General features: G+C 44.2%; 1 protein-coding gene across 2 annotated transcripts in view; it reads left to right on the top strand.

Moving 5' to 3' along the window:
* The window catches only part of CDYL2 (chromodomain Y like 2), a 204509-nt gene that overhangs the window by 158991 nt on the left and 18828 nt on the right, over window positions 1–26690 (top strand). For both annotated transcript variants that reach the window (XM_045382564.2, XM_065537397.1), the window contains exons 3-4: window positions 10324–10541; window positions 22599–22771. In XM_045382564.2, coding sequence (XP_045238499.1) covers window positions 10324–10541; window positions 22599–22771 — 391 coding nt within the window. The remainder of the gene's footprint in view (window positions 1–10323; window positions 10542–22598; window positions 22772–26690) is intronic.

The raw sequence follows: 26690 nt of genomic DNA, 5'->3' as shown, positions 1-26690 counted from the left end.
AACTGGAGCAAAGGTGACACTTGTTATGTTTTAACAAAGCAACTGGTGGCATTTTGCTCCTGCCTTAGAAATTTGTGGAACTTTGAACTTGAGAGAGATGATTTAGGGTGTCTGGTGGAAGAAATTTCTAAGCAGCAAAGCATTCTAGAGGTGACGTGGGTGCTGCTAAAAGCATTCAGTTTTAAAAGGGAAACAGAGCATGAAACTTTGGAAAATTTGTGGCCTGACAATGTGATAGACAAGAAAACCCATTTTTTTTTTTTTAGGAGAAAGTCAAGCCAAGTGCAGAAATTTGCATAAGTAATGAGGAGCTGAATGTTAATCCCCAAGACAGTGGGGAAGATGTCTCCAGGACGTGCCAGAGGTCTTCACAGCAGCCCCTCCCATCACAGGCCTGGAGGCCTAGGGGAAAATGGTTTTGTGGGCTGGGCCCAGGGTCTTATTGCTGTTTGCAGCCTTGGGACTGACTTGGTGCCCTGTGTCCCAGCTGCTCCAGCCATGGCTGAAAGGGGTCAACATACAGCTTGGGCCATGGCTTCAGAGGGTGCAAGCCCCAAGCCTTGGCAGCTTCCATGTGGTGTTGAGCCTGTAAGTGCACAGAAGTCAAGAACTGGAGTTTGGGAACCTCCACCTAGATTTCAGAAGATGTATGGAAATGCATGGATGCCCACACAGAAGTTTGCTGCAGAGGCAGGGCTCTCGTGGAGAACCTCTGCTGGGGTGTGTAGAAGGGAAATATGGGCTCAGAGCCCCCACACAAGTCCCTGTGGGGGCACCGCCTAAGGAGTTGTGAGAAAAGGGCCACCATCCTCCAGACCCCAGAATGGTAGATCCACTGACAGCTTGTGCTGGGCACCTGGAAAAGTTGCAGACACTCAATGCCAACCCAGAAAGTAGCCAGGAGGGAGGCTGAACCCTGCAAAGCCACAGGGATGGAGCTGCCCAAGGCTATGGGAACCCACCTTTTGAATCAACATGACCTGGATGTGAGACCTGGGGTCAAAGGAGATCATTTTGGTGCTTTAAAATTTGACTGCCCCGCTGGATTTTGGACTTGTACGGGCCCTGTAACCCCTTTGTTTTGGCCAATTTCTCCCATTTGGAATAGCCGTATTTACCCAATACCCGTACCCCCATTGTATCTAGGAAGTAACTAGCTTGCTTTTGATTTTACAGGCTCATAGGTAGAAGGGACTTGCCTTGTCTCAGATGAGATTTTGCACTGTGGACTTTTGGGTTAATGCTGAAATGAGTTAAGACTTTGGGGGACTGCTCGGAAGGCATGGTTGGTTTTGAAATATGAGGACATGAGATCTGGAGGGGCCGGGGGTAGAACAATATGGTTTGGCTCTGTGTCCCAACTTAAATCTCATCTTGAATTATACTCCCATAATTCCCATAATTGTGGGAGGAACTCAGTGGGAGATAATTGAATCATGGGGGCAGTTTCCCCCACACTGTTCTCATGGTAGTGAATAAGTCTCATGAGATCTGATGGTTTTATCAGGGGTTTCCACTTTTGCATCTTCCTCATTTTCTCTTGCCACTGCCATGTAAGAAGTGCGTGCCTTTCACCTCCTGCCATGATTCTGAGGCTTCCCCAGCCATGTGGAACTGTAAGTCCAATTAAACCTCTTTTTCTTCCTAGTCTACCCAATGTCTTTATCAGCAGCATGAAAATGGAGTAATACAATGAGGTTTGCAAATAATACCTTTTATCTCATTATTTTAAGCTTATAACAACACTATTCGCATAAAGAAACAAATAATAAGAAACTGATAAATATATAATTTTTTTTAGATGGGGTCTCGCTCTGTTGCCCAGGCTAGAATGCAGTGGTGAGATCTTGGCTCACTGCAACTTCCGCTTCCTGGTTCAAGCCATTTTCCCACCTCAGCCTCCCAAGTAGCTGGGATTACAGGGGCATGCCACCACGCCCAGCTAATTTTTGCATTTTTAGTAGAGACCGGGTTTCACCATATTGGCCAGTCTGGTCACGAACTCCTGACCTCAAGTGATCCACCCGCCTCGGCCTCCCAAAGTGCTGGGATTATAAGCATGAGCCACTGCACCCAGCCACTAATAAATATTTTATACCTTAACTTCATCCCCCTGCTTTTTAACTTGCATTTCTATTTATATCTTGTTGTACTATGTCTTGAAAAGTTGTCGTAGTTATTATTTTGACTAGTTCATTGTTTAGTCTTTCTATTTGATAAGAGTAGTTTACATCCCACAGTTACAGTGTTACAGTATTCTGTTTTTTCTGTGAACTTACTATTGCCAGTGGGTTTTATACCTTCAGATGATTTCTTATTGCTCATTAACATCCTTTTCTTTCTGATTGAAGTGCTTCCTTTAGGCATTTCTTGTAGGAGAGATCTGGTGTTGATAAAATTTCTCAGCTTTTGTTTGTCTGGGAAAGTCTTTATTCCCTCTTCATGTTTGAAGGATATTTTTACCAGGTATACTATCCTAGGGTAAAAGGTTTTTGTTTGTTTGTTTGTTTGTTGTTTCCTTTTAGCACTTTAAATATGTCATGCCACTCTCTCCTGGCCTGTAAGGTTTCCACTGAAAAGTTTGCTGCCAGATGTATTAAAACGCCATTGTATGTTATTTGTTTCTTTTTTTCTTGCTGCTTTTAGAATCTTTCTTTATCCTCGAGCTTTTGGAGGAGTTCGATTATTAAATGCCTTGAGATAGCCTTATTTGGGTTAAATCTGCTTGGTCTTCTGTAACCTTCTTGTGCTTGAATATTGATATCTTTCTCTAGGCTTGGGAAGTTCTCTGTTATTACTCCTTTGAATAAACTTGCCACCCCCATCTTTTTCCCTACCTCCTCTTTAAGGCCAGTAACTCTTTAGATTTGCCCTTTTGAGGCCATTTTCTAGATCCTGTAGGCATGCTTCACTGTTTTTTATTCGTTTTTCTTTTGTCTCCTCTGACTGTATACTTTCAAATAGCCTGTCTTCAAGCTCACTAATTCTTTCTTACGCTTGTTCAATTCTGCTATTCAGAGTCTGGTGCATTTTTCAGTACGCCAGTTACATTTTTTAGCTACACAATTTCTGCCTGATTCTTTTTAATTATTTCAATCTCTTTGTTAGATTTATCTGATAGAAGTCTGAATTGCTTCTCTGTGTTATTGTGAATTTCTTTGAGTTTCCTGCAAACAGCTACTTTGAATTCTCTGCCTCAAAGGTCACATATCTCCTTTGCTCCAGGATCAGTCCCTGGTGCCTTATTTAGTTCATTTGGTGAGGTTGTGTTTTCCTGGATGGTCTTGATTCTTGTAGATGCTTGTGTCTGGGAATTGAAGAGTTAGGTATTTATGTCTCCCCATAGCCGCCACAGATGGGAATGTGCTGAGTCTCACCTGAAGCCACCAAGTCTCAGAGTCTTACCCAAGGCCCTCTACGTGGTACCTGTATATTGCTGCTGGTTATTCAGGGCTCTTCAGTTAGCAGGTGATGAATCCTTCTAAGATGGGGTCCCTTCCCTTGAAGGCAGCAGCTTCCCTCTGGCCCAGACTGTGTTCAGAAATATCATCTGGGAACTAGGCCTAGAAAGAGGGCCTCATGACTCTGACTAGTGCCCTATCCTGCTGGGACTGAGCTGTTAACCAAAATGCAAGACAAGGTCCTCCCCACTCCTCTCTCTCCTCTCCTCAAGTGGAAAGGAGGGGATCTCTTTTGGACACTTGAAGTGTGCAGTCTGGTGTTAGGAGAGCAGTGATACCAGCACTCCCTTAGTGAGTGCTTAGATACCCAGCTGGTATCTCAGTGAGTTGTGTGCCCCCTGAGTCTCCTGGCTCTGGGTCCAGTTCAGGACTAGGATTGGCCTTGGAGTTCTAGCCCTTGTGGCCTAGACTGCCTTTCAAGTTTATTTAGAGCCCCAGAGCACTTTGTCCCGTGGTGGCAAGGCTTGCAGGAACTCAAGTTCTGACCACTGGGATATCAGTGATTCTCCTCTGGCTAGGACTGGTCTAAATGCTCCCTCCATGGGTAGACGTCAGCTGAGTTTGGTATGGTTTTGCTTTCTGCTGTAACAGGATAACGGTGAGTTCAGTGCCTCACAATTGCTACACTCTCCCTTTCCACAGTGCACAAACATGCTTTCCATACCACACTACTGCTGCAAGAGAAAGGGAGAGGGGTGGCGTTTGTGATTCAAGACTGCTTGTCTTACCTCTTTGGTGCTTCTTTCAGCAATATAAAGTTAAAACCAGGTACCGTCTGTGAGTGCTCACCTGATTTTTTGTTCTTATGAAGGTCGTGTTTGTTGTGTAGATAGTTGTTAACTTGATGTCCTTGCAGAGGAGAGGGGACGATCCATGGAGCCTTGTATTCTGCCATCTTGCTCCATTCCCTCATAACTCATTTTTTATTGCCGAATAATATTCCATATTATGGATGTACCACAGTTTATTTATCCCTTCACTTATTAAAAGACATAATGGTTGCTTCCAGCGTTTGGTACTTTGAATAAAGCTGCAGTTTTTTGTGTTTTGGTTTTGTTTTGTGACTCTAAGATTTCAAATCATTAGGGTGAATACCTAGGAATGGTGGTTGCTGGTTGATACAGTAAGACTATGTTTAGCTTTTTAAGAAAAGACAAAACTGTCTTACAAAGTAGCTGTGCCGTCTTATATGCCCACCAGCAGTGAAGGAGCGTTCCTGTCACTCAGCATCCTCTCCAGCTATTGGTGGTGTCGGGTTTTTGGATGTTAGCTAATCTAATGTGTGTATAGTGGTACCTCCTGGCTTTAATTTCCTTGCTCTAGTTCCCTAATGAAAAATGATGGTGAATGTCATTTCATAATGCTTATTTGTCATCTGTATAACTTCTTTGTTGAGGTATCTCTTGAGATCTTTTGCCCATTTTAAAATTATTGAAATTATTTTGTTTAATTTATGTTCTTTGTAATGTCCAATTTAACAATTTTTTATTTCATGGATCATGTTTTTAGTGTCGTATCGAAAAACTCATTGCAAACCCAAGTTCCCTAGGGTTTCTCCTATATTATCCTCTAGGAGCTTTATAATTTTGTATTTTACATTTAGGTCTATGATTCCTATTGAGTTAATTTTTTTTTTTTTTGAAAAGTACAAGCTTTGTGTCTAGGTTCTTTTTTCCCTTTTTTCAAATGGATATCCATTTGTTCCAGTACCATTTGTTGAGAAAGACTATCCTCTCTCCATTGAATTGTCTTTATTTCTTTGCCAAAGATCACCTCAGTATATTGCTGTGGATCTATTTCTGGGTCGTCTGTTATATACCACTGATGCATGTATCTATTCTTTCACCAACACCACGCTGTCTTGATTACTTTAGCTTTGTAGTAAGTTTTGGAATTGGGTAGTGTGAGTCCTCCAACTGGATTCTTACTCATCAGTATTACCTAGGTCTTTTGCCTTCCCAAATAAAGTTTAGAATCAGTTTGCCAATATCTACAGAATAGCTTGCTGGGATTTGAATTGGGATTACATTGAGTCTATAGATCAAGTTGGGAAGAATTGACATATTAAAAATATTGAGTCTTGGCGAAGTGTGGTGGCACACACCTGTGATCCCAGCACTTTGGGAGCCTGAGGTGGGAGGATTTCTTGGGGTTGGGAATTTGAGACCAACCCTACTGTATTTGCTTATTAGTTCAGGAGTAATTGTTTTTCTTTTTATCTTTTTTCCTTAATCCAGTTCTTTCATAGTTTCTACGTAGACAGTCTTGTCATCTGTGGACAAAAATCATTTTATTTATTTCTTCCCAAACTCTATACGGTTTTATTTCCCTTAAAAATTTTTTCTGCAGTACCTAGGACTCTCAGTGTGATATTGAGGAAGAGAGAGAACATCTTTTTCTTATTTCAGATCTTAAGGGCAAAGCATCCAGTGTTTCACCACTAAGTATGACATTATCTGTAGGTATTTTGTAGATGTTCTTTGCCAAATTGAAGAAATCCCTTTCTTTTTCTTTTCTTTCTTTCTTTTCTTTTTTAAGTTTGTGTTTTTTAATAACTAAAGGATTGTTTTAATATACTTTAAGTTCTGGGATACATGTGCAGAATGTGCAAGTTTGTTACATAAGTATACACGTGCCATGGTGGTTTACTGCATCCATAAACCCGTGATCGACATTAGGTATTTCTTCTAATGCTATTCCTCCCCTAGCCCTCCGCCCCCAGACAGGCCCTGGTGTGTGATGTTCCTCTCCCTGTGTCCATGTGTTCTCACTATTCATGTCCCTCTTATGAGTGAGAATATGTGGTGTTTGGTTTTCTGTTCATGTGTTAATTTGCTGAGAATGATGGTTTTCAGGTTCATCTGTGTCTCTGCAAAGGACATGAACTCATTTTTTTTTTTTTTTTTTTTTTTTGAGACGGAGTCTCGCTCTGTCGCCCAGGCTGGAACGCAGTGGCCGGATCTCAGCTCACTGCAAGCTCTGCCTCCCGGGTTTACTGCCCCATTTTCCTGCCTCAGCCTCCCGAGTAGCTGGGACTACAGGCGCCTGCCACCTTGCCTGGCTAGTTTTTTGTATTTTTTTAGTAGAGACGGGATTTCACCGTGTTAGCCAGTATGGTCTCGATCTCCTGACCTCGTGAGCCGCCCGTCTCGGCCTCCCAAAGTGCTGGGATTACAGGCTTGAGCCACTGCGCCCAGCCAAACTCATCCTTTTTTATGACTGCATAGTATTCCGTGGTATATATGTGCCACATTTTCTTAACCCAGTCTATCATTGATGGGCATTGGGGTTGGTTCCAAGTTTTTGCTGTTGTGAACAGTGCTGCAGTAAACATACGTGTGCATGTGTCTTTATAGTAGAATGATTTATAATCCTTTGGGTATATACCCAGTAATGAGATTGCTGGGTCAAATGGTATTTCTGGTTCTAGGTCCTTGAGGAATCGCCACACTGTCTTCCACAATGGTTGAAGTAATTTACACTCCCACCAAAAGTGTAAAAGCTTCCTATTTCTCCACATCCTCTCCAGCATCTGTTGTTTCCTGACTTACAAATGATCGCCATTCTAACTGGCATGAGATGGTATCTCATTGTGGTTTTGATTTGCCTTTCTGTAATGACCAGTGATGATGAGCTGTTTTTCATACATTTGTTGGCTGCATAAATTTCTCCTTTTGAGAAATATCTGTTCATATCCTTTGCCCACTTTTTGATGGGGTTGTTTGGGTTTTTTCTTGTAAATTTGTTTAAGTTCCTTGTAGATTCTGGTATTAGCCCTTTGTCAGATGAATAGATTGCAAAAATTTTCTCCCATTCTATAGGTTGCCTGTTCACTCTGATGATAGTTTCTTTTGCTGTACAGAAGCTCTTTAGTTTAATTAGATCCCATTTGTCAATTTTGGCTTTTCTTACCATAACTTTTGGTGTTTTAATCATGAAGTCTTTTCCTTTGCCTATGTTCTGAATGGTATTGCCTAGGTTTTCTTCTAGGGTTTTTATGGCTTTAGGTCTTACGTTTAAGTCTAATCCATCTTGAGTTAATTTTTGTATAAGGCATAAAGAAGAGATCCAGTTTCAGTTTTTGGCATATGGGTAGCCAGTTTTCCCAACACCGTTTATTAAATAGGGAATCCTTTCCCCATTGCTTGTTTTTGTCAGATTTGTCAAAGATCAGATGGTTGTAGATGTGTGGTGTTATTTCTGAGGCCTCTGTTCTGTTCCATTCGTCTATACGTCTGTTTTGGTACTAGTACTATGCTGTTTTGGTTACTGTATCTTTGTAGTATAGTTTGAGGTCAGGTAGCATGATGCCTCCAGCTTTGTTCTTTTTGCTTCAGGTTGTCTTGGCTATACAGGCGCCTTTGTGGCTCCATATGAAATTTAAAGTAGTTTTTTCTAATTCTGTAAAGAAAGTCAGTGGTAGCTTGATAGGGATAGCATGGAATCTTTAAATTACTTTGGGCAGTATGGCCATTTTCACGATATTGATTCTTCCTATCCATGAGCATAGAGTGTTTTTCCATTTGTTTGTGTCCTCTCTTATTTCCTTGAGCAGTGGTGTGTGGTTCTCCTTGAAGAGGTCCTTCACATCCCTCTTAGGTTGTATTCCTAGGTATTTTATTCTCTTCGTACCAATTGTGAATGGGAGTTCACTCATGATTTGGCTCTCTATTATTGGTGTATAGGAATGCTTGTGATTTTTGCACATTGATTTTGTATCCTGAGACTTTGCTGAAGTTGTTTATCAGCTTAAGGAGATTTGGGACTGAGATGATAGGGTTTTCTAAATATACAATCATGTTATCTCCTAACAGAGACAATTGGATGAGGAAGTCCCTTTCTGTTGGATTTTTTGAGATGCTTTTTCTACATCAATTGATATGATCATATGGTTTTTCTCCTTTTAGCCTATTGATATGGTGGATCACATTGATTTCCACATATTGAACCAGCTTCTTATACCTGATTGTGGCATATAGTTCTCTTAATACATTGATGTGCTAATATTTTGCTGAAGATTATTTTTCCATCTGTGTTCATCAGAGATATCAGTCTACTATTTTGTGTTCTTATAACGTCTTTATCTGGCTTTGGTATTAGGGCAACTCGAGCCTCATGGAATGAATTAGGAAATGTTCCTCTGAACCTGTTTTCTGGAACAGCTTGTGGAGAGTTGGTATTAATTCCTCCAGAAATGTTTCATATAATTCTTTGGGCTTGATGCTGTCTTTGTTAGATTATTAATTATTGATTCAATTTCTTTAGTAGAAATTCCTTCAATTTCTTTTTTGTAGGCCTATTCAGATGAGATGATGTATTTCTCCTTGTATATATTTTGGAAGTTTGTGTCTTTAAAGAAATTTCATCTAAGTTATCAAATACATGGGCAGAGCAGTTTTTCTTAGTATTCCTTTATTATCCTTTTATTTTTATTTTATTTTTATTATATTTTATTATACTTTAAGTCCTAGGGTACATGTGCACAACGTGCAGGTTTTTTACATATGTATACATGTCCCATGTTGGTTTGCTGCACCCATTAACTTGTCATTTACATTAGGTAATTCTCCTTATGTTATCCCTCCCCCTTCCCCCCACCCCATGACAGGCCCCGGTGTGTGATGTTCCCTGCCCTGTGTCCAGGTGTTCTCATTGTTCAATTCCCACCTATGAGTGAGAACATGCGGTGTTTGATTTTTCTGTCCTTGCAATAGTTTGCTCAGAATGATGGTTTCCAGCTTCATCCATGTCACTACAAAGGACATGAACTCATACTTTTTTACGGCTGCATAGTATTCCATGGTGTATATGTGCCACATTTTCTTAATCCAGTCTATCATTGATGGACATTTGGGTTGGTTCCAAGTCTTTTCTTTTGTGAATAGTGCCACAGTAAACATACGTGTGCATGTGTCTTTATGGTAGTATGATTTATAACATCAATAGTGATGCCCCCTCTTTCATTTCTGATATTGGTAATTTGTGTCTTCCTTCTCTCTCTCTCTCTCTCTCTCTCTTTGGATGGAGGTATTTGGGAAATGTTTTCAAAATACACATTTGAGCCTCTTCCTGTACCTGCTTCCAATGGAGGTTTGGAGGTATTGGCTTGGCCTTGCTTTCTTTAGAACACCCCAGAGCTCCTGATGTATCCTGTGTGAGGCCGGAGACTGGGAACCGTTATACATCTGGATCGTTCTGTTTTTAGTTTTCAGACTTTTTCAGCAGGGCGCTTTCAGGCCATTTAGGAATGTTAATATGTGAAAGAGAAAAATGCAAAGCCGTTGTAATTGATTTGCGAGAGGAGGAGAGAGACCTAAGGACCCTGCCTGCTTGGTACTCACCCCTGTCATCTCAAGGCAGCCCCCAAGGAAGTACTGGGGGGTCCCAGAACCCCGTCTCTGATTCTCATATTAAATAAGATCATGCCCGTGATGTGTTTGAGGATGGTGCTTGGCACATAATACAGGTTGGATAAAGGTTAGCTGCTGGTCTTGCCCTTATAGATAATTTCCTGTCATTCATGGGCATCCACCAGTGGAGAGGGCTGCCTCTCATGGTGGTCAGTGGATTCCCTGGGGCCAAGGAATCTGAGCAGAAGCTGATGTATGGGAGAAGAGAATAGAGGACTGCACAGGGCCTTCACAAAGAGCCCTCTAGATCCTCTTCTGAATTTGGAGATGCAGGAATTCAGCCTGTCTCTTCATCTTCCCTCTTCCTAGAACAGAGGGTGGCACAGGGGAGGAGGTGGTGTGTCCCAGCCACATCCAAGCCTTTCCATTGGAAATCCCAACGTCCTCTGATCACGTCCTTCTAGGATTGTGGCCCATTTCGGTTTCTTACATTGTTTATCTGGTTTTGGAAGGCTCTGCTCTGACCAACGGGGGATTGAACTTGCATAGTCCAGTGAAGAGGAAGCTGGAGGCGGAGAAGGACTACGTCTTTGACAAGAGGCTCAGGTACAGTGTCCGCCAGAATGAAAGCAACTGTCGGTTTCGAGACATCGTCGTGCGGAAGGAAGAAGGGTTCACGCACATCCTGCTGTCCAGTCAGACCTCGGATAACAATGCCCTGACACCTGAGGTAAGGGTGGCAGCCAGAGGGACGGGCAGGCTGGGCTGTGGCTCCTTCTCACTCAGAATGGGACATTGGCTTTCTGCTTCCTTCCACCAGGATGCTGAGGACGGTAACCAGCATGCATAAAAATTTGACTGCAAGGCACAATTTGCTGATCATTTTCCATACATTATCCCATTTGATTTTTATGACCATGTAATAATACCATCTCATCTTAATAGATGAAGACCATGGGGCGAGGGACTCACTGAACTGATGGTGGACATAGACTTAGCCAAGGGGCAGACTCAGAATCCAAATGTCACATCTTGGGCTTTTGCAGCTAAACTTTGTTGTCATCAGCATGTCAAATTTGTTTGCTGCAGGCATCATTCACTCAGTTCATGTATCTCACTCAGTTTATAATACATATAATATATGTTACTACATATTATATATGTAGTTGAGACAGATCGATTTCACATACCGTAAATTTCACCCTTTTAAAATGTAGGATTCAGTGATTTTTAGTATTTTCACAAGGTTGTGCCAGCATCACCACTATTGAATTCCACAACATCTTCATCACCCCAAGGAGAAACCTCGCCCACATGAAATAGTAACTTCCATCCATTCTCCTTTCCCCACACCCTGGAAACCACTCATCTACTTTCTGTCTCTATAGATTTGCCTATTCCGGACAGTTTGTATCAATGGAAACGTGCAGTATGTAGCCTTTTGTGTCTGGCTTCTTTCACTTAGCATGTTTTCATGTTTCATCCGTGTTGTAGTGTGTATCCACACTTCATTCCTTTCTATGGCTAAATAATATTCCATTGTATGAATAGACTGTATTTTATCTATCAACTTTTCTATTTGTGGGACATTTGTGTTGTTTCTACTTTTGACTTTCATGGATGATATTTCCACAAATGTTATATACAGGTTTTTATGTGAACCTATATTTATGTATTTTCAGGTTTCTTGGATATATTTCTAGTTTCTAATAGAATTTTCTTGGATCTTTTCCAGCTGTTAGAATTGCTGGGTCATATTGCTTACTGTATTTTTCGAGGACCTGCAAAAATTGTTTTCCACAGTGGCTCCCCCATTTTACAGTCTGACCAGTAGTATGTGAGGGTTCTGGTTTCTCTGAATCCTCGCTGACACTTGTTATGTCTGTCTTTTTTATTATAGCAATGCTAGTGCGTGTGAGGTGGTGTCTCATTGTGGCTTTGGTTTGCATTTCACTGATGGCTAGTCATGTTGAGCATCTTTTCATGGGTGCATTGGCCATTTATCTCTCTTTCTCCTTTCTCTTCACATCCTTTGGCTATTTTTAAAATTAGGTCACTTTTCTTTCTATTGTTGACTTTTAAGCATTCTTCATATACTCTAGATAGTAAGCCCTTATCAGATATATGAATTGAAAATATATTCTACCATTCTGAGAGTTGATTTTTTACTCTTTTGATAGTGCCCTATGACAAACAAATTTTTAAGTTTTGATGAAGTCTATTTTACTGCTTTTTTACATTACTTTTTAAATATTAATCATGCTTATGTCTTAGGTGAATAAAATAGGGAACCAATGAATACTTAATGCAGCGAGGTTGACAACATCATTCAAAATACAGGGTACATGGCGGGAGAAGGGAAGAGATTCTTGACGGCACAAAGGTGAGAAGATGCTCCACTGAGCAGCCTTTTCCTACAAGGTGCCTGGGGTAGGGCAGTACAGTGGTAAATGGCGATAACAGTGACGACGGCCAGTGAGCAGGGGCTCTTTGTTCCTTGTATTTGCTGTTTATCTTGTGTCATCTCATCACCTCCCTTCTGATGTAGGATTGTTATGATCCACATTGTACAGAGGAGAAAATTTAGGCTTAAACAACCCAGTTGAGCTAGGGTCTCACAGCTTAACCAAGTAGGTGCCAGGAAGGCAGGGGTTCTGTTCTTGCCCACCCTTTTGTCTCTTCATTCATCCCAGTGCCAGGCCCACTGAAGACATTTAACTCCGAGACCCCTTTTCTGTCCTTGAAATATCCTGGACTCTGTTTTTCATAATAGCAATGGGAGTTTAATGAGAAGGGTATGTTTTGGGGGATGCAGTCAAGGGATGACCACTCACTTACATTGGGATACTAGAATGGCCTGGCGTTGCCCAGTGTACCCCGTACCTTCAGGGAGGCACAGGAAGTGGGGTGGGTGGGAGGGAGGTGCTGTGATCTTCAGCTTCTGATTGTGTTATTATTATGGTTGAAATAGACCCTGGTTCTTTTACAGGGTTGTGTGCGTGGCCATCTGGAATGATTGACACATGGTGAGGGAAGCGCTGTGGCTAAAGCCTTGGGGTTGTGGGGTGGTAGTCGTGTGCTGCCTCTTCTCTGAGCATGGTGTTTTGGGGGCTTCTCCCTCCTCCACCTGTAACAGAAGCATCCCTGAGGTTCTCTGCTGTGTAGACCTCTGTGTAGAATTCAAAGAAGCCCAGAGTGTGCAGTCCACCCCGAAAACAGTTCTTCATATGTTTATACACCTGGAAACCTCCTTATTTTAAGCTCATCATGGCATCTGCACAGACCAGTTTTTCCCAGATTCTTTCTTCACTACTTTCTAAAAGCATGTTGGAAAAAGGCACAGCGTTTTCTTTCAACAAACTGAACACATGTGAAGTCTCCAGCTCCTTCCCTCTGTGGAGCAGCCCTGGGTGGTAACTGTTGCTCACTCGTCGTGGAAAACATGTTGTGCTCGACTGATTTGAGGTGCACAGGTTCTCACCTCCTGAGCTGCAGCATCGGTCGGTTACAGAACAGGAGGAAAACAGTCCAAGTTAATGATCTGGTGTTTTCAGCTGTCTCAGCAATGGAAGGGGATTGAGTATGTGGGTGAGCCAGCTGACTGGATAAAGCAGCCCCTAATGAAGGTCCTACTGAAATGAAGAGGCTGTGCGAGAGGAGGAATACAGGTTTTAGTCTAGCAGACCTGGGTTCCAATCCTGCCTTCAACTTACCATGCTGTTGCCTTGAGAATTTACTTTGCTGCCTTGAGCTTCCTCCTTTATAGAAATTTTACAGTATTTTGCTGGCGAGATTAGAGATAATGTATGCACAGGGGCCCACAAAGTACCTGGCATACAGGAGGTATCTAATAAATGCTCCTATCACTGATAACATGAAGCAGAGGCCATTTAAAGTCCACCAGCAGACCTTGCCTTGCTTGTGAATGGAGGAACCAGAAGGCGACCAGTGGTTATAATTAAACTACTTTTTCTAGTTGTATAGGTGACATTGGTTGGATTGGCCTCAAGGCCAGAAATTCATACATTACTGTGTGCATTAAATAGATTCTGAAGCCAGTGGATTTATTGTCATATTTCTCCTGTCTGGGATACAGCAGAGAACCAGGAGATGAACAGAAATGCCCCTTAAGGAGAGAGTCAGTGAAACAGATTACACGAAGTTCTCCTTGATTGAAAGCTTATCCACTTCCCCACTGGGAGAAGACTCCAGGTCTTCCTTCAGTGCCCTCGGCCTCAGCCCACAATCCTACCACCACTCCCAGGAGCCCGGCAGACAGGCAGGAGCCCCTTCACACCCCTCCTGTCATGGCCCCATGTCCAAACCTGTCTCCAGGCCGGTTCACCTTTATTCTTGAATAGCTCTTTCATATTTACTTCTATTTCCACCATGACCATTACAGTCCACTACTAGGCTATTTTGTCTGGACACTGTAATTAGCCTTCTCATAAGTCTGCCTGCTTTCACGCTTCCTGCCGTGTAATACATTCTGCATAAGGCAGGCAGAATGATCTTCCAGAAATGCAGCTGTGGCCAAGTCAACCCTTTATACGCACACCCCTCCCCAACCAAATGTGTCGATGGCTCCTGATGACCCTGGCTGACAGTCAGCACCCTCAGTGTGGTGCAGTCCCGCCTCATCGTGCAGCCTGCCTCACATACTTCTTCTCCTATACCCCAGTCGCCTGGCTTGCTTTCATGCCCACACCTGCCCCAGGGCCTTTATATGTGTCCCTCTGACTGGAACAGGCCTTTCTTCCTCCTTGCTTCCCTCACTCTTGCTGTTCCTTCAGGTCTCAGCTCGGCCATCACTTCGGCAAGTCTTATCACAGTTGTTAGTCTACATATATTTGTGGGGTAACTTGTTAAATGTTTGATATCCTCCCCCTCCTCCATTAGACTATAAACTTCTTGGGAGGTAAAGACTGGCATTCTCTTAATTCAATAAACATTTGTTAAATTCTTTTATGTGAAAGAGTCTGGACTAGGTGCTACAAGGGATATAAAGAGTGTAAGTATACTGTTTTAGCTCTTAAAGGATTGTATTAGTTATCTATAACTGTGTAGCAGATTGTTCTCAACTTAGCATTTTAAAACAGCATACACTTGTTGTCTCATAATTGCTGCGGGTCAGGAATCTGGGCATGGCTCAGCCGGATGCCTCCAGCTCAAGATCTCTTACAAGGCTGCTGTCAAGTGGAGGCTGGGGCTGCAGTCTCACACGAAGGCTCGACTGGAGGAGAATTCACTTCCAAGCTCACCCATGTGGTTGTTGGGTGCATCTGTTTCCTGCCATGTGGGCCTCTTGTGAGGGCTACTCATGACAAAGCAGCTTTCTTCCCTCAGAGCAAGAAGTCCCAGAAAGATAGCAAGAGAGGATGGTCCTTTTGTCACCTAATCTCCTCCTGAAGGTGACATGCCATCATTTTGGCATCTTCTGTTGAAGCCAGTCACTAGGTCCAATCTTCTCTTGAGGGTGGGGGTTACAGAAGGGTGTGAATACCAGGGGTTTAAATCACATAGAAGGCAAGATACAGTAAGGAAGTGCACATTCTACAAGGGAGTTTGTCAGAAGAATCACAACAGGGATTTAAAGTATTCAGGATTTTGGGAGAAAGGAGAGTGCGCATCTAGTCTTGGGTATGGGGAAATCTCCTTTGAAGGTGGTTGCATTTAAGATGGGCCTGGTGTGACTGGATTTCAGCGGGTTCTGATGAAGTATACAGAGAGGAACCCTGGTTGATTCCTCTTTTACATCCCGTTCTAATGAATTTGGTTGTCTGGCTGTAAACACATGCCGGATCCAAAGCTAGAAGTCATAGAGGGGGAGTGTGTTCTCTCCAGCAGACAACTAATAGCAGGCGCAAGTGGCAGCTAGGAAGTGCATAATGAGAGCAATGAATTTACAGGACATATTTAGGACTTCAAAATGCATAGCAGTTCAGGACTATTTGTTATAGAATCACATCCCAGAAGCCTCTAAGAGGAATGTTCTGTTATAGGCCAGCAGGTGACCATTGAGAAGTAGTTATATGCATACAGTATATTCTGTTTAAGAAGGCAAGAGAATGTGGACTAATTTTAGAACATTTTACTTTAAATGAACCAGTTACATTATAAAATTTGGGGTCTTTCAAGAAGGTAGAATCTTAGCCATCTGTCCAAATTGAATTACCAACACCAAAAAGGAAAGAAAAGAGATATAAACTAGATATAACTTTTTTAAAAATGAAAAACAGTATAGTATGTACTTCTTTTGTATCAATAAAATGCAAATTTATTTTCAATTTAATTAATTAATAAATGAGATGGCTGTTTTGTTTGGTCTCTTATTTTTTTCTTAACAAATTGACAAGTAGGTAAGTATGGCCTTAGCCAGAGAGGCTACTCTCTGAGTCATCTATAGAATTTCAGTTCACCTCTTTACAGCAGGGTTTCTTTTTTTTATTTGCCTCTCAGAGAAATAGAGTTCATGTATAGGTGAGAGTGTATCTATTTCTGGAGGCAGATGGATGAAAGGACCGACAAGATAGTGGCCTGTGAGCTTTTTTGATGTTCAAAATGAGTATCTGTTGCTTATACCCAAATGGGCTGGAATGTGCTTATTCTATCCTTCCAGCAGGGCACAGGCCTGGAGATTCTCAATTCAGATTGACATCTAGTGCTGTTTTTTCTACTAAAATCCTATCCATTTAAAAAATCACCCAGCAATATGAAGTAGGAGAAAGTAAAGAGTTGTTAGCATGAGATTTAAATCACGGTCCTGCCTCTTACTGCTGGTATGACCTTGGACATCTTACTGTACCTCTCTGAGTCTTCATGGTGTCACTTGCAAGGTTGAAATACCATCTCCTACCTTACCAGATTTTTGTTTGGAATAAAATATTACGTGGAAATTACCTGGTGCAGTTCCTGGCACTACTAGGTGCTTAAGAAATGGGAATTCTTTTAAAAATTTAACCTTAAAAAACAATATTTTTCCAGTATTCCCCGTAACTTCCATATGCTGTGGTGATGCCTCTGGAGTGTTTAATAATGATCCTTTGGAAGTTTGCTCACTTACTGTCTTCTCTGTTAGACTCTAAGCTTCACCCAGGCACACGCCATTCCTTGTTTTCTATCACTGTATACTTTCTGCTCTTGTTTCAACGATTCAGTGATTGGGTGTTCTTTATTTTATCCTCCCCCCCATTCGTTGTAATTCATGTATTTTTAAGAAGTTATCCCTAAATTATATACACATAGCAAAGGCTAAGTGTAATTACCTCCACCACTTCTGAATATAACCTTGACATGCTCTAACTCTACTCATTCCTCCTCTTATCCTCTACAATATTATTGCCTGCTACTACAGTTCTATGCCATACCAACCTCTGCCCTCAAATTAATATCAGTATTATGATTTTTATAGTCAGTTTTTATATTAACAACACATTCACCAATTTCTTTCCTTTTTTTTTTTTTTTTTTTTTTTGAGATGGGATTTCATTCTGTCACCGAAGTTGGAGTACAGTGGCACGATCTCGGTTCACTGCAACCTCTGCCTCCCATCCTCCTACTGAATAGCTGGTACCACTGGCATGCACCACCATGCCTGGCTAATTTTTTCTTTTTCTTTTCTTTGTATTTTTAGGAGAGTTGGGGTTTCATCATGTTGCCCAGGCTGGCCTCGAACTTCTGAGCTCCGGCAATCTGCCTGCCTCAGCCTCCCAAAGTGCCAGAATTACAGGCTTGAGCCACCAGTTTCTTTGCTGGTTATTATTCCTTGCATGTCAATTTTTCTTTCTGAATATAGTTTCTTTTTCTTGCAGTACATTCCTTTTTAGTTCTTTTAGTGAAGGTCTAAAAATGGTAAACATTCTCTTACTGAAAATGCCTAATTTTTACCCTTCCTTTTAAGTGAATTTAGCTGAGTGAAGAATTTGTTGACAGTTGTTTTCCTCAGCACCTTGACAATTGTATTCTACTACCTTCTGGAATTTATTTCTGCTATGTAGAATTTGCCTCCAGTCAAATTATTTGCCCTCTGTAGGTAAGCTTTCTTTTTCTTCTGGATGTATTTAAGATTTTGCTTTGTCTTTGATGTTCTGAAGTTTAAATATGATATGTCTGTGCATGCATGTACTGTTATTTCTATTGCTTAGCTTTTTGTTTCAGTTCTTAAATTTTAGGATTCAAGTCTGTGATAGATAGAAGCCCTCTCCCCAAGATATTCATGTCCAAATCCCCAGAATCTATGACTATGCTAGGTTCCATGGCTAGGGGGAATTAAGGTTTCAGATATGCATTTAAGGCTGCCAGTTAACTGACCTTAAAATCAAGAGTATTCTAGACTATCTGGATGGGCTCAATGTAATCACAAGGGTCTTTAAATGTAGTTGAGAGAAGCAGAAGAATCTGTCAGAGTGACACAAACTGAGAAAGTGAGGAAGACCCAGCTGGGCATTATTGCCTTTGATGATGGAGGAAGGGGCCATGAACCAAGGAATGTGGGTGGCCTCTATAAGCTGGAAAAGGCAAGAAAATGATTCTCCCTTAGAGCCTCCACAAAGGAATGCAGCCTTGCTGACAGCTTGATTTCAGCCCAGTAAACCTGCATCAGACATCTGACCTACAGGACTATAAGATAATAAGTTTATGTTATTTTAAGCTACCAAATGTATAGTAATTTTTTATAGCAGCCTTAGGAAACTAGTGGATCTTTCATCAATTCTGTTAAATTCTCATCCTTTATCTCTTTCGATATTGACTTTCTCCTCTTCTCTGTGATCTCCTGATAGAATCCGTACAGCACCTATTTTAAATCTTAGCATTCTTGTCTTTAATCTCTCCGTTATATTTTCCATCTCTGTTTTTCTGTGCTACATTTTGGTCAATTACTTCAGGTCTTTCAGTTAATTTATGCTCCCTTTAGCACCACCTAATCTGCTGTTGATCTCAGCAGACGTCCATGACTTGTTTTTCATTTTCAGAAGTTTCTTTCTCCTCAAATCTATTTTTTCCCCATATTCTCCTGTTCTTTTCTTATTGTTCATGTCTCTTTTCCTCTCTGTGATTATTTTAAACACCCCTATTTTACAGTCTCTTTTGGATTCTTCTATTACTTGAAGTCATGTTAGGTAATCCTCTCATTTGCTGAGTGTGCCAGCTTGTATTTTCTCAAGTGTTTTGTGATTTTTGATTGTGAGCTCATCTTCAGCTAGGATTTTTTTTCCTGTATAATTCCCATGCAGTCTGGGTTGCAGTTTCTCCCCAGAGTACTTTTACATTCATTTCCATCAGACACCTCAGGGATATTACTAGCCTGTGTCCAATTTCTGTGTCAAATTTTATCTGTGGATTATTCCCCATGTGGATGTGGTAACTCAGAACTTCCTATCCACATACAAGGCAGGCTTGGAGTTTTAGCTTCTCATGGGAGAGTTTTCCTGCAGCAAAAATAAATTATTTGCTGGAGTGGCTTGTCCTGACTATGGTATGGCAAACAGGTAGCAGAAGGACTAGAAGGGCCGAGCCTGTTTGTGGTAAAGCCAATTCCATCGTAGGCTTCTTGTCTCCAAAGCCTGCACGTTTTCAGCCTGGCCAGACTGCCATGAGTCCTTTTGAATACCAGGCACCCAAGAGACATTGTATAGTCAAGATGTGCAGTGTTGCTGCAAGGTTATGATTGGAAGGAGTTGGGGAGTGTGCAGGGCTGTAACGGGGTTGATTCAGCTAGTACATAGACTTGGAGGGTCTGAATGATGCTTGGGCCTCAGAACGCAGCATGTGGCAGGAGATCAGCTTCAGACCCTGGCTCCATCCTAAAATCCACAGTCTGGGAGGGGAAAAGGGTGTGCTTTCCCCTGAGCACCACAGAGCTCATTCCCTGCTGCTCCCATAGCCAGACTGCTGTCATGTGGACGTCTTCAGATGAAAAGCCCTGGTACTTTGAGAGGCAGCCTAGCCTGCAGTGAAGGACATGGGCCCCAAAGCCTACTTCCCAAGTCCACCCCATACTTGTTAACTTCTCAGAGTCACTTACTTTGGTTTTGTCATTCATAAAATGGGGCTTGAACAAGTGACTCCCTCATAAGGCTAAGTGAGTTCACATCGTAAAGCAGCGCTTCTCAAACAGTAACATGCATATGAATTCCCTGCAGGTCCCATGAACATGCAGAGACTCATCCTGTTGGTCGGGGCTGGGGCCCAAGACTCTGCATTTCTGGCCAGCTCTTGGGAATGTGAAGCTGCTGGTCTAAGGACCATACTTTGAGTAGTGAGGTTTGAAAGCGCTTGGGGCAGAGCCCGACCTGTTCTGTAGGGTCAGTATATAAAAGGGGACATCTTGCAGGATATGCGCCATGCACTGCACTAAGCAGTCTACTTGCATCTTGTTTGTTGGTTAATCTGAGGTAGCTCTGAATTTTACAGATAGAGAGACCAGGAGAGGCTAATGATTTCACTCCAGATTACCCCGGATGTTGTGGGGTAGAAGTGGAGCTTGTGCCCAGCCATAGCCCCAGAGGCCCATGTTGACCTTCTGGAACCCCTTGTAAGTCTGGGCTGGGGCCTTAGACTCTGCATTTCTGGCCACCTCCTGAGGGGTGTGATGCTGCTGTTCTAAGGACCACACTTTGAGCAGTGAAGTTGGAAAGTGCTTGGGGCAGAAAGAGCCTGAACCATCTCAGCAGGAAACTTGGAGCCGGCCAGTCCGTTAGCGCGGGCTCTGCCACTTCCTGACACATTGCCTTGAGAAAGTCATGTTTCTCTCTGAGCCTCAGTTTCCTTTTCTGTAAAATGGAGCTAATAATAATGCCCACCTCATGAGGGGTTGGGGGTGTAAGTACTCATGGGCAAGTAATCTGTAACCTTCAGGCTCATCCAAAATAGTTCCTTGTGGGATGAGGAGCTGAACAGCCTGGCTGCATGCCTTTGAAGAGCGGAAACACAGTTAGCCTTCATGGGGTGCACACTGTTTGGTGGCAAACTCTTCAGTCTTTTAAATGATTTTCACAGGCCTTGAGTTGGCCTTGTAAAAGCTTCTAGGTGGGTGAGCAAGCAGCCTGCCTAATTTTCTTCTGAAGTTGAGGAAAGGGGCTAATGAGGGTGATTAAACAAGCAGATATCGAGTGTCCACCATATCCCAGGCATTGTGCTAGTCTCTGAGTATACAGTGGGGAATAAGAGAGATGCCATTCCTTTCTTTATTAAAATAACAGTTGAGCAAGTGTGGACACATAAAAGGCAGGAAACAAATAAGTAGTAGGTAAGACAGGTAAATGTATGATAAAGGAAGGAAACAAATGGGGGTGCTGGGCAAGGGAGAATAGGGGGAGGAGAATAGGGTGGGTCATAGGAGGACTTTCAGAATCAAGGAGCCTGGGCAATCCCACAAGGGGTGGGGTGATTGGCACGTGCAAAGGTGATTAGGTGAATATGCGCTTGGCCCAGGCAAGACATTCAAAGAAGGCTGCAGGGTGGTAACTGGGAGCTCTGGGCTCTCGTAGCTGCCCCACCCCTGCCTGTCCCTCCCTGGGCTGGCTGCTTGCTCTGGGGCTGACTGCCCTCCTTCTCCATGAATGAAAGGCGATGGCCAGACAGTGGGAATCTGCAGTGTCAAAGTGCATAGACTAGGCATTGTGTGAGCCAGGCCAGGGCTCAAATCCACCTCTTAACACTTACCAACTGTGTGGCCGTGGACTAGTGTCACGACCTCTCTAGCATCTGTTTCCTGGTCTGGAAGTAAGAATAGTGCCTACTCACTGGTGCTGGGGAGGCTGGAGCCCACGTAGCAGGGTACCTGGCCTGCAGTACATGTTCACTGCTAAGGTAGCACTTGTTGGTCTGACCACTTACCGAGGGCACCTGTGTCTGTCTCCCAAATTCTGTCCTGCCCTCCACCTGCCCAAGACAAGGTCATAGAGTCCTAAAAATCCTAGGGCATACATGCAGGAGACACATACAGGAGATAAGGGGAACTTGTCCCATGATGGCAGGGTGGCCAGCACAGTTCTTCCATGTCAGATGGCACCTTAACTGGCATGCAGAGGAGGAACAAAATGCCTTTTATCCAGAATTCATCATTACCTCCCAGGAATGTGAACCTGCAGGTGGCCATAGCATAACCGTTCCTTTCACTTATTCTTCGCTGGAGACCTTGAGAGTGGGTCCACCCACTTACAGATGGGGACACTGAGGATGAATAACCAGCATGGCTCAGGTCCCACGGCTAGTAAGTTGCAGAGCCAGAATTTGGACCAGGGGCTTGGAACTCCTGTGGGACATTAAACCCAGGTCTGGATCTGATGCCAAAGCCCAGTTGCCATGTGGCACCTGCAAACCATGAGGGGTATTAGCTGGATGAAAGATGAGCAAGGGTATATAATAATCAAATTGAGTCATCTAGAGATGGCTTACATCCCTTACTTGGGCTGTGCACGGATTTTTTCCACGTCTTGTAAAGGGCTAAATAAGCAAATGCCAGAACAAGATTTGCAGAGATTTACCAGGGATTGAGCAACTCCAGGCCAGGCTTCCAGATCCGCAGCCAGTGACCACACTGCCTCCTTATTAGCACTCTTCTGCCTGCTCTGGGGATGGTGCTGGAGGGCTTTGGCTGTGATAAGTGTTTTTCTCCTTGCTTTGGACTCATGCTTGTACTCAGGGGAGGCTCCCTGCACAGGCAGAAGCAGATTCCCTGGCCTCTCCCCTCAGGGGGTCAGGCCTCTGGCTGCCTTGCTGTCTGAAAGCCCCAGGCTTACAGGACAGTCACTTAACATCCCTGCAAATTCATCTCTGCCGGCAGATCATGAAAGAAGTCCGGCGAGCGCTCTGCAACGCAGCCACAGACGACAGCAAACTGCTGCTCCTCAGCGCAGTGGGCAGCGTGTTCTGCAGCGGCCTGGATTATTCCTACCTAATTGGCCGGTTGTCCAGCGACCGGCGAAAGGAGAGCACTCGGATTGCAGAAGCCATCAGGTGAGCTGTGCTCCTGTTCCCGCACCTTGGGATCCTGCCTAGGATTACCAAGCGAAAATACAGGCTGCTCAGTTACATTTGAATTTCAAACAACCGGGAATTTTAATTTTAGCATAAGTACATGCTGTGCAATATTTGAGACCTGCTTACATTTTAGAAATGTTGGTTGTTTATCTGAAATTCAAATTTTAATTGAGCATCCTGTATTTTTATCTATAACCATAGTCCTGCCAAAATTAGGGCTGCTTTGCCCTCTAGGTTAGATCCCACTTTCATTCTTTTGATCAGAAAGATTTTTTATTTGCTATCGAGGCCTGAGTCTGGTCGTGGCCATGTGTTATCCACACTACTCCCGCCCCTTGCCTGATGGGGAGAGTGTCTGGTTGTCTGGTTGTTTGTGTGTCCCAGCACTGCCGTAACGCAGCAGTGGGGAGGTTGATGGAGGGGTTCCCTGGGCAGCTGTGTGTTTGCAGACCCAACGGGATACAGGGTATTCCCCCCTTTCTAATTGCCCCTGGGCGAAAGTCCTGGGGGTGACTCAACAACGAGAACCTTTTTGGGACACCGAAGGGTAGTTATTTCCCCATTCTTTATTAGTATATCAAAAGCAAGTGAGTGTCATTTCTAGACACTATGGCTGTTTAGCTGGTTTACAGCTGTCAACCAGTGTTCACCTGGGAGGGACTGCTGTATCTTGCTTAGGAATCAGACAAGTCACATTTCAGGAATGCCCCTGGTCACATGAGAAGGAACATTTATTCCACATGGTGTCACAGAGCCTCAGGCTGTAAGTCAGGGATTTTCTGGGGCCTCCAGTCTCCATAGTTCTGTGGAAGAGCCACACACAGGGAGGCCGATTCCCACGTGGCTATAGGGGGCTTTGAGGGGTTGTGTTGTCTCCAAGAGGTGATGCTGGGATGCACTCGTGTGTGGAATTCTGAGTCCCTCTTCAGGGTGAAGCAGCCATTGGAGCCCCTACTCCAAAATACCCATGTCTGCTGTTGCAGAATTCTTGCCAGAAGAGACATAATGAGCCTGGGCACTGTTATGTGAAAGGCGTTGTGGTTATGGAGGCACAGGCTTCCTGGCTGTGCCCAAGTGGTTTGCGCTTTGCCTGGTCCCAGCTATGCCCTCTCGCTACTGCCTTTCCATGTGTCAAAGGGGGACCGCAGCATTTCCAGCGTGCTTCTCTCATGCATGAGACCACCACAGCCCACCCAGAGAACCGAGTGCCCGTTTTTGTGACCTGTGGAGCCTCAGTCATGGTCTTTATCTGGTTTACAAATTTCAGTGGAGGCCTTAGCTGGATTTCCAGAAGCCCAGGGAAACCTGGCTGACACAGCCCCTGGTTTTCACTCCATGCATACGCAGCTCATTAGCGTCCAGACCCCTTGTAGTGAGTTGAAGTGTGGCCCCCAAAAGATATGTCCATGTACCAATCCCTGGAACCTGTGGAGGTGACCATATTTGGAAGAAGGCTCTTTGCAGATGTAATTAAGTTCAGAGTCCTGAGATGAGATCAACCTGGGTTGGAGTGGGCGCCAGACGCAGAGAGAACTTACTTCGTAAGAGGGGACACAGACAGAGGAGAAGGTGATATGACAGAAAAGGGAGAGCTTAGAGTCATGCAGCCTCAAGCCAAGGAATTCCAAGGATGACCAGCAGCCACTGGAAACTGGGAGCGAGGCCTGACACAGCTTCTCCCTTAGAACCTCCAGAAGGAACCAGCCCTGCCGATAACACCTTGAGTTTGGAGTTCTGGTCTCCAGAACTATGAGAGAATACCTTTTGATTGTTTTAGGCCCCCAGGTTTGTGGTGACTATTGCCTGGGAAACTAATAGAGCCTGGAAGGAAATCATTAGCAGCTCAAAGAGCCTCATCTTTTCAGGCTCTCCTCTCAGGCAAGGGCCCATCCTGACCTCGCCCAGCATCCTCAATGGCTGCTCCTTCTGGTGGGCAGCTGTTCACCTTTGATGATGGGTCTATTTACAGATTCTCCCAGACAGCTGCAGGCAAGGTGGGACTCCCAGGCCAGCCCTGAGTTGACAGTGATGAGGCTTGTCCCAGCGTGGGGTGGGCGAGGGGGTCATTCCTGCATGCAGGAATAAGGTGTTGCAGCTGGGTCACTGAAGGGATGGAAGCTGAACAGAAACAGGGTATCCAGGGGGTCAGGTCTCAGATGGATTTCCCCAGAACCCCCACCGAATGGTTCCTTCCTCTGGCTTTGCACGCCCAGTCTCTCTGGTGAGGGTGGCATCTCTCTGGCCTGTCCCTGCATTTGTGTCTTGGATGTATCAAAGCTGAGGGGCAAAACCTTCCCTCCTCTCCCCATAGCCTCTACCCATTGGGGTTTGCAGCGTGATATCTACGCATCTCGGGACTCTTGAGAACCATATTCATGGAGAAAGAGATGTCAGAGGCAGATGGGGTTGAAAACATCAACTGTAGGAGAACGTGGCTGGGGCCGGGGCCCAAACTGGCTCCTGACTTTCCCCGCTGAGTAGTTCTGGGGAAACACGGCCAGTGGAATTCAGACATCTGCCATCTCAGCGGGCAAGTGAGCTCCCCTTAGGCAGAGCACAGGGCAAGATGGCGGAGGCAGGAGGAATTCTTCTTGATGCTTCAAAGGGAGCAGAAGTTGGTAGTTCGTGAGCTAGCAAGGATGAGGGCATGGGAAAGAAGATGTCCCCTGGACCACTGGTCCCCAGCCCTGACAGCACAGGGAGGCCCAAGGGAGCATTCCCAAGACCTAGATGCTTGGCAACACCCCCAGGGGACTCTGGGTTATTTAGGCTGAGGTGGGGCCAGCGCATCTTTTGATGTGAATCGTCCTTGGTGGTTCTCAGCGGCAGCCAGGGTTGAGAGCACCTGCCCTGTGCTAACCAGATTTCTGCATCACTGATTGAAAGCACTAAGAGAAACCTAAGATTCTTATTTTTATGCAAGAGAGAAAAGGTGGTTATTAAGGGGATGAGGGTGAAGAAGGAGGTGATACAGGCATGAGAACGGTGAGAACCACAAGCAAAGATGGATGGAGGTGCAGAAGATGTGGCCGTGTAGAGACAGATGCTCCTGGGGTTAAAAAGAGACCGTGGCTCGCCCATCAGCACCAAACTCTTTCAGGGCATCTCCAGCTCTCCCAGCTTGGGAGTGCTGCCTTGGAGGCCACACTCTGGAGTTGGGGACAAAAGGTGGCCGCGAAGCATTCTGCAGATAATGTTTTGTGGATTTCCAGAGGGGTGTCCTGAAGGAAGTGCACTGTCTTTGAAAGGAGCTTGATTCATGCTGCAAGTTCTGCGCCCGCTCCTGTCGGTTTTCTAGGTGATACTTACAAGAAATCTCTTGTGAAAGAACTTCCTTCAAAATCTAGCAGGGCCAAAATGTTTTTTTGGACATTGAACTGCCCCCATCTCTTCTCTTGGGACACGCTCCTAATAGGGCTGACCAGGCGTGCCGCATGGCCTTGGCACCCCGTGAGTGGTACTCTCACCCCCTCGTCATCCTTGCCTAAAGAAAACTTGCATACATGTGACCAGGACTGATGACTGGGACTCATCACTCTGCAAATGTTTGATGAATGAACTAGCAGATTTGGGGAGAGCTCAGGTGGTTTGTTCAGAAGCCTCTCTCCCGGATCCATCCTGAAAAGAGGCTGCCTCCTCTGAACTTGTGGGGGAAGACTCCGGGGTCCAGCAGAGGAAAGCTCTGGTGACGAGGTGGCTTGTTCAAACAAGGTATTCAGGAAAGCAGTGTTGGCTAGCAGCTGCCCATGTGGCACCTGGAAGCAGGCTGCCTGAGCTCAAAGCTACCTCTGCATTTGCTGGTGGTGGAGCCTTGGGTGTGTCACAGATCTCTCTGAGCCTATTAGCTCATCCAGAAAATGGGAACAATCAAAATGATGGTACTGGCCTCACCGGT

The sequence above is a fragment of the Macaca fascicularis genome, chromosome 20, assembly GCF_037993035.2.
Source record: "Macaca fascicularis isolate 582-1 chromosome 20, T2T-MFA8v1.1".
NCBI classification, from domain to species: Eukaryota; Metazoa; Chordata; class Mammalia; order Primates; family Cercopithecidae; genus Macaca; species Macaca fascicularis.
This window is presented reverse-complemented; position numbering and strand designations above follow the sequence as displayed.